Raw genomic sequence first — 12,353 nt, 5'->3', positions numbered from 1 at the left:
ATGACGACTTCTTCATTGATTTCAGACGGCATGGAAGGCCTCGACTACAGTCGATCCCCGCAGTTAGTCGCCGAAGATAACAACGGGTCTTTTGGGCCCAGTCACGTCATACAGCCCAAGTCCGAGCACACCCACACTGCAATTATTTTACACGGACGCGGCAGTTGCGGTGAGGAGTTTCTTCAGGAACTTGTTGCATCAACTCTTTCCGATGACTGCACCCTCATAGACAAACTGCCCGGTTGGCGATGGGTATTCCCTTCCTCGAAGAAACTATGGAGCATTGCTTTTCAAGAATATATGCCTGCTTGGTTTGAAGCACACTCTCTAACAGACCCTACCGCGCGGCAAGATTTGCAAGTCGAAGGGCTTTGTGAGTCGATAGACTATATCTCTCAAGTTATGGAAGGGGAGGTTGCGCGACTTGGCGGCAACCAAAAAAGATTAGTCCTTGGCGGAATCAGCCAGGGTGCTGCGGTTGGGATGTGGGCTCTGTTCTGCCAGCGAGATCAAACTACAGGATTGGGGGGATTCTTTGCCGCTAGTACTTGGCTCCCATTTGCGGCTGATGTTGAAGAAATCCTGGCTGGTCAGAAGCCGCTGCCTAAAAAGGGTCCTGATACAGAAAACATGGCACCTAAGGATGTGTTACTTAGCATGATACCAACGGTGGCTGGACGTCTCCGTCTAGGCATTTTGGAACAAACTTCGATCTTCATGGGCCACGGCGTTGACGACGCATACGTGGACGTGAAATTGGGTCGACAGGCAGCACGTGTCCTGAAGCAAGGGGGAGGAAAGGTTGAATGGAAGGAGTACGAAGGGGCGGAGGAGGAGGGGCATTGGTTCAGGGTGCCAGACGAGATGGATGACATCAGTGATTTCCTTGTAGATAAAGTCGCGTCTAAGCAATCAGTAACTGACTGATTAGGGTTATCTAAGTAGCGTGCCCCCATGACCCCCGTGGCTTCAGGTTAGTGCTTGTGTTATTGTTGAATTCGAGGGTATTAGTGGTTGCGAGCCAAGGGCTGAATTAGGTCAACGGCAGTGTGGCATATGCGGAAACACAGGGTACAATGCGCGAACGTGTCAGTTTAATAAAAACATGTCTGAAGAAGAGGATTCTGAGTAGTTGTAATTGATTTAGTGTTGTTGATGTTGATGTATTAATCTTAGATTTGCGATGTGGTTGTAGTTAGGTGGCGCGCTCGCTTATCATTCACGTTAACCATTGTACAATAATTGTTGCAGATTGTGCAGAACACTGAGAAAAAAGGTTCACAAAATGACAATTAAAATTCGCAACAGCTACGTTTATAAGTGTAAGTTTCTCTTTCTTACTTTGAAGAACAGGACAGGTTAATTAAAGTTACATAGGAGTGCGACGTTAAGAGCAAATGCAAAAAGAATAAGAAGTTTAACCCCGCAGAAACCAATGAGGAACCGTCCAGGTAAAGTGCCAGTTTTATGTAATTGGAAGGGGCAAGTTCTAACACCAACAGCCCCTAGTGTGACCGGCTGAGCCCGTAGTGACCTTCCAGGTATCGCAGCTGAGGTAAGATCTACGCTTAGGCTAAAAACCTATGCGCCGGCATAACGATAACCTGATCTCCAATAGGGCTAGAAAGCATTGGTCCTGCTCTCAACTATGCTCTTTAATAGGGCCTATGGAGAGTATGCTATTCGGAGCACCCTTCGACGCCTTGGATATAGGCGATATGTGGCCAGGCAGAAGCCTCTGCTTTCTGAAGCAACCCGTCAGAAACGCCTGGCCTGGGCTCTGGCCCATGTCAACTGGCCCCTTGAGGAATGGAAAAGGATCCTCTGGACTGATGAGACTTGGGTCCTTGGCAGCCATGGGAAGGCCTATGTGACTAGGAGGCCTGAGGACGAGCTGGATCCGACCTGCATTATCTAGACGCCTAAGAGAAGGCAAGGCTGGATGTTCTGGGGGTCCTTTGCAGGCAGCATGAAGGGCCCAGGCATAGTATGGGATATGGAGAGCTGGGGGACTATCACTGCTGAGGCCTATCAGCAGCATATTGTCCCCCTCATCCATGGGTTCATTTCTCTGCTGGAGCAGGAGGGCAGTCTGAAGAGCAGGAGGATTATCCTTATGGAGGATGGTGCCCCCCCTCACTCTGCAGCTAGCACTCTAAAGGAGCTGGCCAGCAGGGGCATAGAGGTCATCGACTTCCCCCCGTACTCTCCAGATCTCAACCCTATGGAGCCATGCTGGAACTGGATGAAGGAGTATATCCAGCTTCACTATGGGCATCGTCAGTCATCTCGTGATATCCTCTATGGATGGGTACAGGAGGCATGGGACGCACTTCCAGAGGACTATTGCGGGCAGCTCCTAGAGAGTATGGGACAGAGATTCCAGGCAGTGATTGATGCGAATGGTGGGATTACTAGATTCTAACTTTTAGCTGGGCTAGACACCAAAAGAATAGGATGGAACATGTACTGTGATCAACTGCGTCATGGGTGTGTAAAAGAGGGTGGACATAACAGGGGGCTTTTACTTACCCCTATAACCCTGTAAGCTGAGCAACAGCAGCCTTAGTTGAGTGAGAGTCATGCTGCCCATACTATACGATGTGAGTCCCCTTGAGGCCGCGGCTGTCTTCTGACCCGGATCGGATTCAACAGGGTAATACTCCATACGCTATACGCTAGTGGAGCCGGCGAAAACATCCATCTTGGTTGCGGGGCAGTAACCTTCCTTGCCATCAGATCTCAGCTTGACTCAGTGTATCATACAGACGAAATCAAGTGGGTGAAGTCACTAAAGACTCCTGCGGGCCGGAAGCTACATAGCAGACTGATCCAGACTAAGCTATTATTGAGGTGTCTAGGGTGCTGGGTGTTTGAAACGGAAGCAATATGCACGAAGCCTCCATGCGGGTGAGTTGTTGGTAGAAATCTATGAATGGAACCAAAAGTGTAGGACGAGCATTGAGGTAAAAGCCGACAAGAGCATGGTTAAACCTAAGAAAGGTTGGTTTGCAGTGACAACTGATAATATACGCACTGCGTATATTCCCAGGTGCTTCGTCTTGTGTACTATTTAGGAGATAGTTAGGGAGAGAGAATACTACAAATGACTTGATCGGTCGATGCAGGTTTAGCCGTTAGAGGTGCTAGCTTACGCCCTTTATTACCTTTATTATGCCCTGAGCAAAACTGACGTAGCTGACCCCGCAATCCATGGCATAAATCCAAGGGTGATCTGTTCTACCAATCCCCCAGACTCATTCTCAGCAGCCTTTTAACCGGACTGAGGCGTTGATCTGACAGTGTTGAATCTAGGCGAAGCCCATCCTCAAATAACGCACAACATAACTCGGCAATAACAAACGGACGTTTAGCTTGATTCATGTAAGCAGCCTACATAAACCCTGCAACGGGGTGGAACGTTGGAAATGCATGGGGGCGAAGTTTTCCGGAGGATCCGAAGCTCCGAAGCCGATCGGAACTATACCATCCATTAGCAGGTGCAATTATCCATGTAGGTTGACAGAGTAGAAGTTGAAATGCCGGATGAGTCAAGAGTGGATGTGTCTCGGAGCCTTTGAAGGGGTCAAGTGCTTGGCGGATAATGATGCCGAAACGAGTTAGCTGGGCGTTTTGCAGGGACCTGCAAGCTTCTGTAGTGTTGTTAAAATAGCGTTTTTACCCGGACCATCAATTTGTTTACGCAGCGAAATTCTTTATGACAATGTCTTGGCGAATTATGAAACCTCATCAGTTTTAGTGTTTACTGAGGTCGTCCACAGTTGCTGGCTTTTAATAGGTCAACACACGCCCGTCCAAACAAAGTTTCACAGCTCCCTGTGAACATGACTAATCAATAAACGCACTACGCTCTCGAGCCAATAAGAGACACAACCTTGTCAAGGTTATTAACAGATTGACTGCGTAGTTACTTGTGCTGTAATGAGTGTTGGACAAGTTGATTAAATCATTCATGCCCATTCAATGCATACACCTAGGGTTCATTGATCAAAGAGTGATTATTGTGCTTAATTGAGGGATTTGTCAGATTGGCAAGGGTAACCGTGATGGGTCAATTGTGCGTATATTAAGTGTGTGTAGTGTGTAACTATTCTTGTGTGCTGCAGCTGCACCCTGCCGCCCGACTAGGCCTTTGGCAGCCCCTTTCTTAGGCGCCTAAGGCCACCACGAAGCCCACTGCCCGGGACGAAGCCTGTGGCAGGCCCTTCGTTGCCGCCGAGCGGCCGGTTATGCTGGCCGATAAGTCCTATCTCCGACGCCCTTCGTGGCGCCCTTCGTGTGCGTTACCCTCCAATTCAACAGGATTCTTCCTATCCCTGTCGAAGCGGGGTTCTGTATTGTACCTACCTGCTCTTACCAGTTCTTGCATCTTGTAAAAATGTAGATAAGCCAGTTTTAGCTGCCTTTTATCAAGATACAGGCGTCTACCTAACACTCACCCCTTACAACCCTGTAAATACTTAATATAATCAATCAGTAGTAAACGTAATTCTTAGCTCCGGACTACTTATACTAGTTAGTGTAAGAAACTCTATTCTAAAGCATAACAAAAGCTGATTAGCGGGGGGGGGGGCCTGCAGAAGTCCAGACTAACTCGTTTCAGCATTCTCATCCGCCAATCATTAAACCCATTCAAGGGAACTAAGATGTCTACTCTTGCGTCAAACAGCATTCCGATTTCCACTTAATAAACTATCTGATTTCTGGATCTGCTAATGGACGGACTAGTTCCGATTGATATCGGATTTTCAGCTCTCCAGACAGCTTCGCCCCCATGTTTTTCTAAAGTTCCACTCCGTTGCAGGTTTTAATTAGCCGATTACAAGAATCACGCTAAACTTCTGTTGTTGTTTGCCGAGTAATGTCGGCCCGTATAATAATGTTAGATTAACGCCTCTGTTTGAATAAATGGTTGCTGAGAAGCAGTAGAACCGACTACCTTCGGAACCTATCCCGGTAGGAATATGGGGCTGTTTCCGTCAATTTTGCCAAGGATGGAGTATTAAAGCTAGTAATGGCTGAAGCTAGCACCTCTGCATCGACCAATCGAGTCACTTGTAGTATTCTCTCGCTTTCTTGGGCTTAATTTCTCCCAAAGAGAGTCAGGAGTACTGTGTTCGTGTTGAGTCTGGATTCCGCTCTGAAGTGAGGGAGCTAGAATTTCTCGGGAGCAAATATGGATGCATGAGTGGAGGCCCAGTCTTCTGCTGTTCGGAGTACCTCTTGGACTTTCTGGCAGATTTCCTCTGTGCTGTCTCCCTAAGCTAGGATAGTTAAAGTATAAAGAGACATACCTTATTACATCTCCCTTTTACTTTTGCTTTGCCTTTACGTTCAGCTTCACTTGCTCCTTGCTTTCTTACACGCACCAGAAGACATTGGACAGAGCCCCGATGAATGAGAGAAAAGAGGAGTGTGATGTCACAGGCTGGGTTCGCACAGAGTGGTAGAGTCGCTGACGGGCGGGTAGGGGTCAGTCGGTTGTGTTATTTCGACCTGCCCCTCCTATCCAGGAGGGCAGAGTTCCCTGCCTTTTCTACCTAACCATCCCCTCCTCGGCCAAATGATCCTCCGGGCCCTTTTGTTGGGGCGCTACTGATCCCCCAGTGCCCCTCCGGTGACCCCCACCTGTAACGTGTGTCCCCCATACCCAACTTCACGGCTATAGGATACTAGCCCGGCCATTCGGCCCTGACATGTGACATGAGTCTGTCCTTACGATTCAGCTCGTTGTTGCACGGATACTGGACTGAGTAAGTTAAGACTGTGGGTTAGAGCTGTGAAAAGTGATGTGGTCAATCGGTGAGTATCGCATGTACGTAACTGGGAAGACCCTGCCAACTGTAAGCTTCCACGGCCGCGCAGGGGATAAAGTTCCCGTACCAGTCCCTGATAACCTCAGTAGATGCTCCATTAACACGTCTAGAGTCAATACGGCGACTTCTCTGGACCTTGATAGATGGGTTTCTCCTTATGAAGGCTTGGATCCATCCTTTCCCTAGAGGATCTGTGTCCCCCATAGCATGAAGGATCCTTTCTGCGAATACCTTCACTTGCTGATGGGTTGGGGCAAGGCCAAGGGCATGTTGAATCCGTACCCACTGGGCCAGCTTATCCTCCTGACTAATAGAGAGTCTTTGATGGTCTGCAAAGGCAAGAGGCCTTGCCTGGGCACCCTTTAATCGATCCTGAAGGGTAGTCCTTAGGATCCCATAGGTAAGGGCAGCCTTCCTTAGGCTGATGCCGTTGGTGCATGCTTCGATAGCTTGATTGATCTCATTTTCAGTATATCCAACCATAAGGTATAGAGGAAGATATGTGCGAGAAGTGAAGGTATTTGGATGAAGGTTGAAAATGTTGTGATGGTTAGAAAGTAGAGGGCAGTCATAGTGTTGAGGGGAAATGAGGCATTTTTGGGTGGCCGGAATGGGGGGGTGGCCGGGAAGTGGGTATGTTGACTTACTCTGTCTAATCTAAGATGGCCAAAGACCTACCTGTATTCAAAATATAAGCATTATCTATTCGAGTCGCGTCCTTCAATTGGCGCTTGAGTTGTAGCAACGATATCCCTTAGTACATAATAATCAACAATACGCTAACCGTATTTATACCTTGTTCTCTTTTCGTTTACAAGCTCCTCTTAAAACCCCTATCATCAAGGACCGTGCTGTTTCATTTAGCCCCAGTTTCAAACTTTAAGGACAATGGCTGACTTTGATTAATGTGTGACAGCCCAATCTCTTAATAAAAGTTACCCTCACGCCGGGCAGCTAGACACCATTTCGATCTCCCGCCCTAGCTTCTGTCCTGGCAAAGATGCGTCCGGCCTCACCTGCGTATTTGGCCTATCTGTTCCTACTCCGACAGTGGCCCTTCTTCGCTTCGTGCTTTGAGGTCCCCGATTCGTCCAACCTGTCTTCCTGGAGCCTGCCGTCCTGTTTTGTAAGCTTGCCGCTCCTGTTCATGCGCGTTGCTTTTGCGACGATCTCCACACTATTCCAGGCACGCATCCGGTTCGCTGACAAGCGCCGAACTCGCTAGGCACCATGCATGCGCACATGGTGCGGCATCTTTCTTGAGGGCGCTGATCTGATTAATAACACCGCGTGCATCTGCAACGAGACAGTCGGCAAAGTCTTTAACGATGTAACCAACACCTGTCTTCAAGACAAGTCGGATTGCAGCAGTCGGGAGTATTGGAGTGTGTTACTATCCCTCCCCGCATTCTCACACATATACGGCACCCTCTTGCATGCCATCACAACAAGTTCGCCTGTTTTGTGCCGCAGACTGACATCGAATCCATTCGACCTCAGCTGGGTACCGCATTGTACGTTTACTCCATGAAAAGTCGGGTTTCAAAACTTCAAATTCTCTAGTGGCTCTCATAATGAGGTACAAGAACGACTAACTTGACGTGATTGTAATCCAGTATGCCGATAAATGCGGTTTCGGGAAAGTGATCGAGGAGTTCAAAGATAACCCTAGCTACGTCCCGCACATTGCCACCATCGTGGGAGTCGAAACTATATGTTTGGGCGTCCGCCTAGCCTCCAAGGTCTATCGCTTTACGTCATGGGGCCTCGACGACTTCCTCATTGTGGCAGCTTACGTAGGAACCCAACCCTAGAAAAGAAGAATGGGACTTCAAGCTAATTCTGCTATCCCTTCTAGATCCCTTCCGTCGCTACCTTACCACTCACAATTATAAGTTCGTCCTCCTCAAGCCGATACACACGCAATCCCCTCTTTCAACTTCACATTGCTTTCCATAAACCCCTATATTTCGTCGACCACAGAAAATGAACCGACACGGATGCTAACCCCTATACAACATCAGAGGCTCGAGTCGGATACAATCCAAACTTCTGGACCCTCAAATTTGACAATATCACGCTCTTTAGCAAAGCAAATATTGCTTACAGCATACTTTGCACTGTATCGCTTGGCCTTACCAAACTATCATTTGTGTTGTTTCTGTTGCGTATATTTTCTACATGCAGTAAAAAGTACAAGTGGGTACTTTGGGGTACTATCATGCTCATAGTCTGCCTCACCCTGAGTTTCATACTCAACCAATTTCTTATGTGTAACCGCGCCTCGTGTTTGTGGGAAAACACAATGGAGCCGTTGCAGGGATGCAGGTGCCATGACGCGTGGGAAGGAACGGGGGGCTTTCCAGCCATGAATGCGGCGCTGGATGTTTGGTGTAGGTGTTTTTACCTACTGTTTCTTTCGCTCCAGAGAAACCATTCTTAACCTGGCCAACAGTGATAATCCTACCGGTGAGTCAGGTGGTTAGAACGGGATGGCACTGGAGGCAAAAGTGTCACGCTGCGGCTATATTCGGTCTTGGGTTCCTGTGAGACTTCTTCCCTGACAGCCATCGACACCGACTTTGGTGCCGGGGATTAGAAGGATCCTGCATGCTGACCTCGACCAGACCAGCAATTGCTGCAGTAATGCGAGTGGTGAGCGTACTTCTGCGCGATAATTCTGCAGGTATGCCCCCCGCCACCCCCCTGCAGCACAAGTAGCTGCTTGTTTTCATCCTCCTGAAGATCTTGTTCGTAAATAACCCTGGCAGGTTCGGATCCTTTGGACTTACAGCTGTGGTATGCTCTAGAGTCTGCTACAGCCTTCATTGTGTATGTTTGTCTTCCCTAAATCGCGTCCGAATGCCAATCCCCAGCTCTATCTAGGGCCTGCCCCTACCACTCTCGATAAGATTTCTTGCGACTCGTAAACGTCTTGCAACTGACATTTTTCTTCTGTCACACAACAGCGTATGTATGCCATCTATACGTTTGATGGTGGTACGGAAGATCATTCCACATCTGTGGCCACAACCTGTCACCCATGCCCTGCCGCCCAAAGAAAACAAAACCTCCCAGCGAAGCATGACCGGACTCAAGATACCTAGCAACATTGACACAGGCAAGGATCCAGTATCGTCACTACAAGAGGACAGTCTCCCACAGTTTGCAGACGTTGGCGGTCTTTTAATGAAAAGGAACGACGTTTATGAAGTCAGAGTATGCTCACCAAGCCACGCCAAGGCAGAATTGAGTAGGGAACAGCAATGTTTTAACTCCATTAGTACTTAATATTATTATGATTCTAATATAGGATATTGGTGAAGTGAGTCTTGAGCTACTAAGTCAACATACCCACTTCCTGGCCCCCCCCCCTTCCTGGCCCCCCCAGCCCCACCAAGCTACACCAAAAGGTACTACTTTTTAGTATACCCTTAATTAATTGCCTAAAAGAGCTACAAAAATAAAAAAAATATTATTTTAAAGATCTTAACTTAAATTATAAATAAAAAAATAAAAAGAATAAATTAATAGTAAGATAAGCTTGAAATAGTACTATAAAAATAAAAGTTAGATTTTCTATATAATTTACTACTATTACTTATTATACTATTATTTTAGTATAGTAGTATAAATTCTACTTTTACTTTACTATATAGATTTAAGGTAGACTATAGTTACTATATTAACTTAATAAAGCTTATTATATATATTAATAATAGTTTTAGTCTAACGTGGCTGATAAGCGAGTCGATCAGACAAGCGAGTCGATCACCCAACCGCGATCATACCATCTTCCCGCTTTCAACACACGTCCATCGACCATAAAGAATGTCGTCATCAAACAAAGAAGCGCAATTGATCCTAGCGGTTCAAGCGATTAAAAACACTCCAAATCTTAGTATTCGAGCTGCAGCACGGATCTATTCAGTACCCTTCACAACATTACGCGACCGACTTAATGGAAAACCTTCGCGACGCGACATCATGCCGAAATTACGGAATTTGACGCTGCTTGAAGAAGAGAAGCTAGTTAAGTACATTCTTGACCTAGATGCCCGATCGTTTCCTCCCCGGATCAGTGGTGTTGAAGAAATGGCCAATCACCTGCTTGCCGACCGTGGCGCGCGACCGGTTGGGAAGCGCTGGGCGTCGAACTTCATCAAACGACAACCACAGCTTCGGACGCGTTTTTTTCGCAAGTATGACTACAAGAGAGCCCAATGCGAAGATCCACAGGCTATTTGCAGCTGGTTTGCCCTTGTGAAGAACACAATCGTAAAGTACGGTATCCAAGAGTCTGATATCTACAACTTTGATGAGACTGGTTTCATGATGGGCCAGATCGCAGCTGGCATGGTTGTAACGAGTGCTGAAAGGCGATCAAACACGAAAATGGTGCAGCCTGGTAATCGGGAATGGGTTACAGTTATCCAAGCCATAAGTTCGTCAGGCTACAGCGTCCCGCCATACATCATCGTTGCAGGCCATTATCACCTCTCAACCTGGTACACTGAAACAGATCTCCCACACGACTGGGTTATCGCAACATCTGAAAACGGATGGACAACAAACGAGATAGGCCTAAATTGGGTCAAACACTTCGATTGTCATTCAAAGCCACGTGCAAGAGGTCCTCATCGCCTCCTCATCGTCGATGGGCATGAAAGCCACCACTCCGCAGGTTTTGAGCTATATTGTCAGGAGAGTAACATCGTCACACTCTGTATGCCGGCTCATTCATCTCATCTACTTCAGCCCTTAGATGTAGGATGCTTTGGGCCTCTCAAAACGGCGTACGGTCGACAAATTGAGGATAAGATGCGGCGAGGTGTAACCCATATTACGAAGGAAGACTTCTTTCCAGCGTTTCGTGAGGCCTTTACACAAGCACTTACGGGAAAGAATATCCAGGGAGGTTTCAGAGGCTCCGGGCTTGTCCCTCTGAGTGCAGAAAGTGTATTATCAAAGCTGGACGTCAAGTTACGCACTCCAACGCCTCCAGGATCACTTCCAACAACACCGCTCCCTTGGGTTTCCAGGACACCAAACAACCCAACAGAAGCAACTTCTCAGTCAACACTGATCAAGGATCGAATTGCCCGTCATCAAAATAGCTCCCCAACACCTATCAATAACGACGTTGACTATATTCTTAAAGGAACACTAGGAATAATGCATGAGAATGCATTCCTGAGGGCGGAGAACAAAACTCTTCGAGAGGAAAACAGCACACTAAGCCGACGTCGGAGAGCTAAGAAAACGCGTCTCCAGCAAGGAGGAAGTCTTACTGTAGCTGATGCAGAGGATATACAGTCGCAGAGGGACGCAACAGCACAGGTTTATGAGGAAACGCGTCGGAGGAGTGGTCGTAAGCCAAGGACTGAATCGGGTCAACGACGGTGTGGCGTGTGCGGAAACACAGGACACAATGCGCGAACGTGTCAGTTTGATGTAGAAACGACTGAGGAAGAGAATTCTTAGTAGCGTTAATTGATCTAGTGGTGTTGATATTGATGTCTTCTTGGGTTTGTAATGTAGTCGTGGTTGGGTGATCGACTCGCTTGTCTGATCGACTCGCTTATCAGCCACGTTATAATAAGTATTTTATAATAGTAAACTTTTACTAGTAAGATCTCTATTATAGAATAACTTTACTATTACTACTATTATAAAGCTATAAAGATAGCTTACTTTCTATATATAGTTTATATAAATATTATTTTAAATAATATAAATTCTATATAATTTATAATAGTATATATAGTAGTTAATACTTTAGTAGAAAATACTATATAAAACTTTATACTATTACTAATACTACTATTTCTAAGTAGTAAGTATACTATACTACTTAATTTATATATTTCTAACGTAGTTCACAAGTGAGTGAGCCACACAAGTGAGTGAGCCACTTTTCTACTACCCGTACAACAATGTGTAAGAGAAATCAACCACAACGCCTTAAATTAATTTAAACTATTTAGAATCCTCTTCTTCAGAGGTAGATTCAACTTTCTGACATGTGCGAGCATTATGTCCAGTCTCTCCGCAGATGCCACATCGTCGCGCGCGCGTTTCTGTCCTCCTCGCACGACCACTACTTTGACCTGTTTCTACCTGTAACTGCTCTGTTACATCAATTTGAGACTTTATATCTTTTGCCTGATTGATTGTAAGTGTTCCACCTTTCTGAAGCTGTTTTTTTTTCGTACGGCGACGGCGGCTCATACGCTCATTTGCCTCTTGATACTCAGTCATTTGTGCCTGCATCAAAACCTGGTTATGGGCTACCACCATAATTCCTTTCTTCAGCTGCTGCATATACCCAATAATTGACGTTGGGGAGCTATTCTGATGTCGTACGATGCGATTCGTAATAAAATCAGAATGTGAATCGAATTCAATTGGGTTGTTTGGCGTCTTTGGGACCCAAGCTGCTGGTAAGCCAGCAGAAGAACCTGGAGGTGATGGCGTACGAAGCTTCACATCTAGCTGTGAAATCACATGTTCCGG

At 46.7% G+C, this 12,353-nt stretch overlaps 2 protein-coding genes across 2 annotated transcripts; both read left to right on the top strand.

Annotated features, from left to right (window-relative positions):
• On the top strand, positions 1-2,425 carry CH63R_14508 (Beta-1,4-glucosidase; the record flags this gene model as incomplete). Its single annotated transcript, XM_018309482.1, has 5 exons — positions 1-877; positions 1,309-1,322; positions 1,378-1,451; positions 1,663-1,870; positions 1,919-2,425. The coding sequence occupies 5 exons, from the start codon at positions 1-3 to the stop codon at positions 2,423-2,425; spliced, it is 1,680 nt and encodes a 559-aa protein (XP_018150725.1).
• A 4,412-nt stretch (positions 2,426-6,837) lies between these two features.
• Positions 6,838-8,748, top strand: CH63R_14507 (EC21 protein; the record flags this gene model as incomplete). Its single annotated transcript, XM_018309481.1, has 10 exons — positions 6,838-6,963; positions 7,063-7,351; positions 7,373-7,416; positions 7,454-7,633; positions 7,696-7,732; positions 7,862-8,230; positions 8,293-8,383; positions 8,465-8,523; positions 8,609-8,669; positions 8,724-8,748. The coding sequence occupies 10 exons, from the start codon at positions 6,838-6,840 to the stop codon at positions 8,746-8,748; spliced, it is 1,281 nt and encodes a 426-aa protein (XP_018150724.1).
• Between the last annotated feature and the right edge of the window lie 3,605 nt (positions 8,749-12,353).

Source organism: Colletotrichum higginsianum, chromosome 11 (assembly GCF_001672515.1).
Source record: "Colletotrichum higginsianum IMI 349063 chromosome 11, whole genome shotgun sequence".
NCBI lineage: Eukaryota > Fungi > Ascomycota > Sordariomycetes > Glomerellales > Glomerellaceae > Colletotrichum > Colletotrichum higginsianum.
Note: the sequence above shows the minus strand (reverse complement) of the source record. Positions and strands in the feature narration are given on the sequence as shown.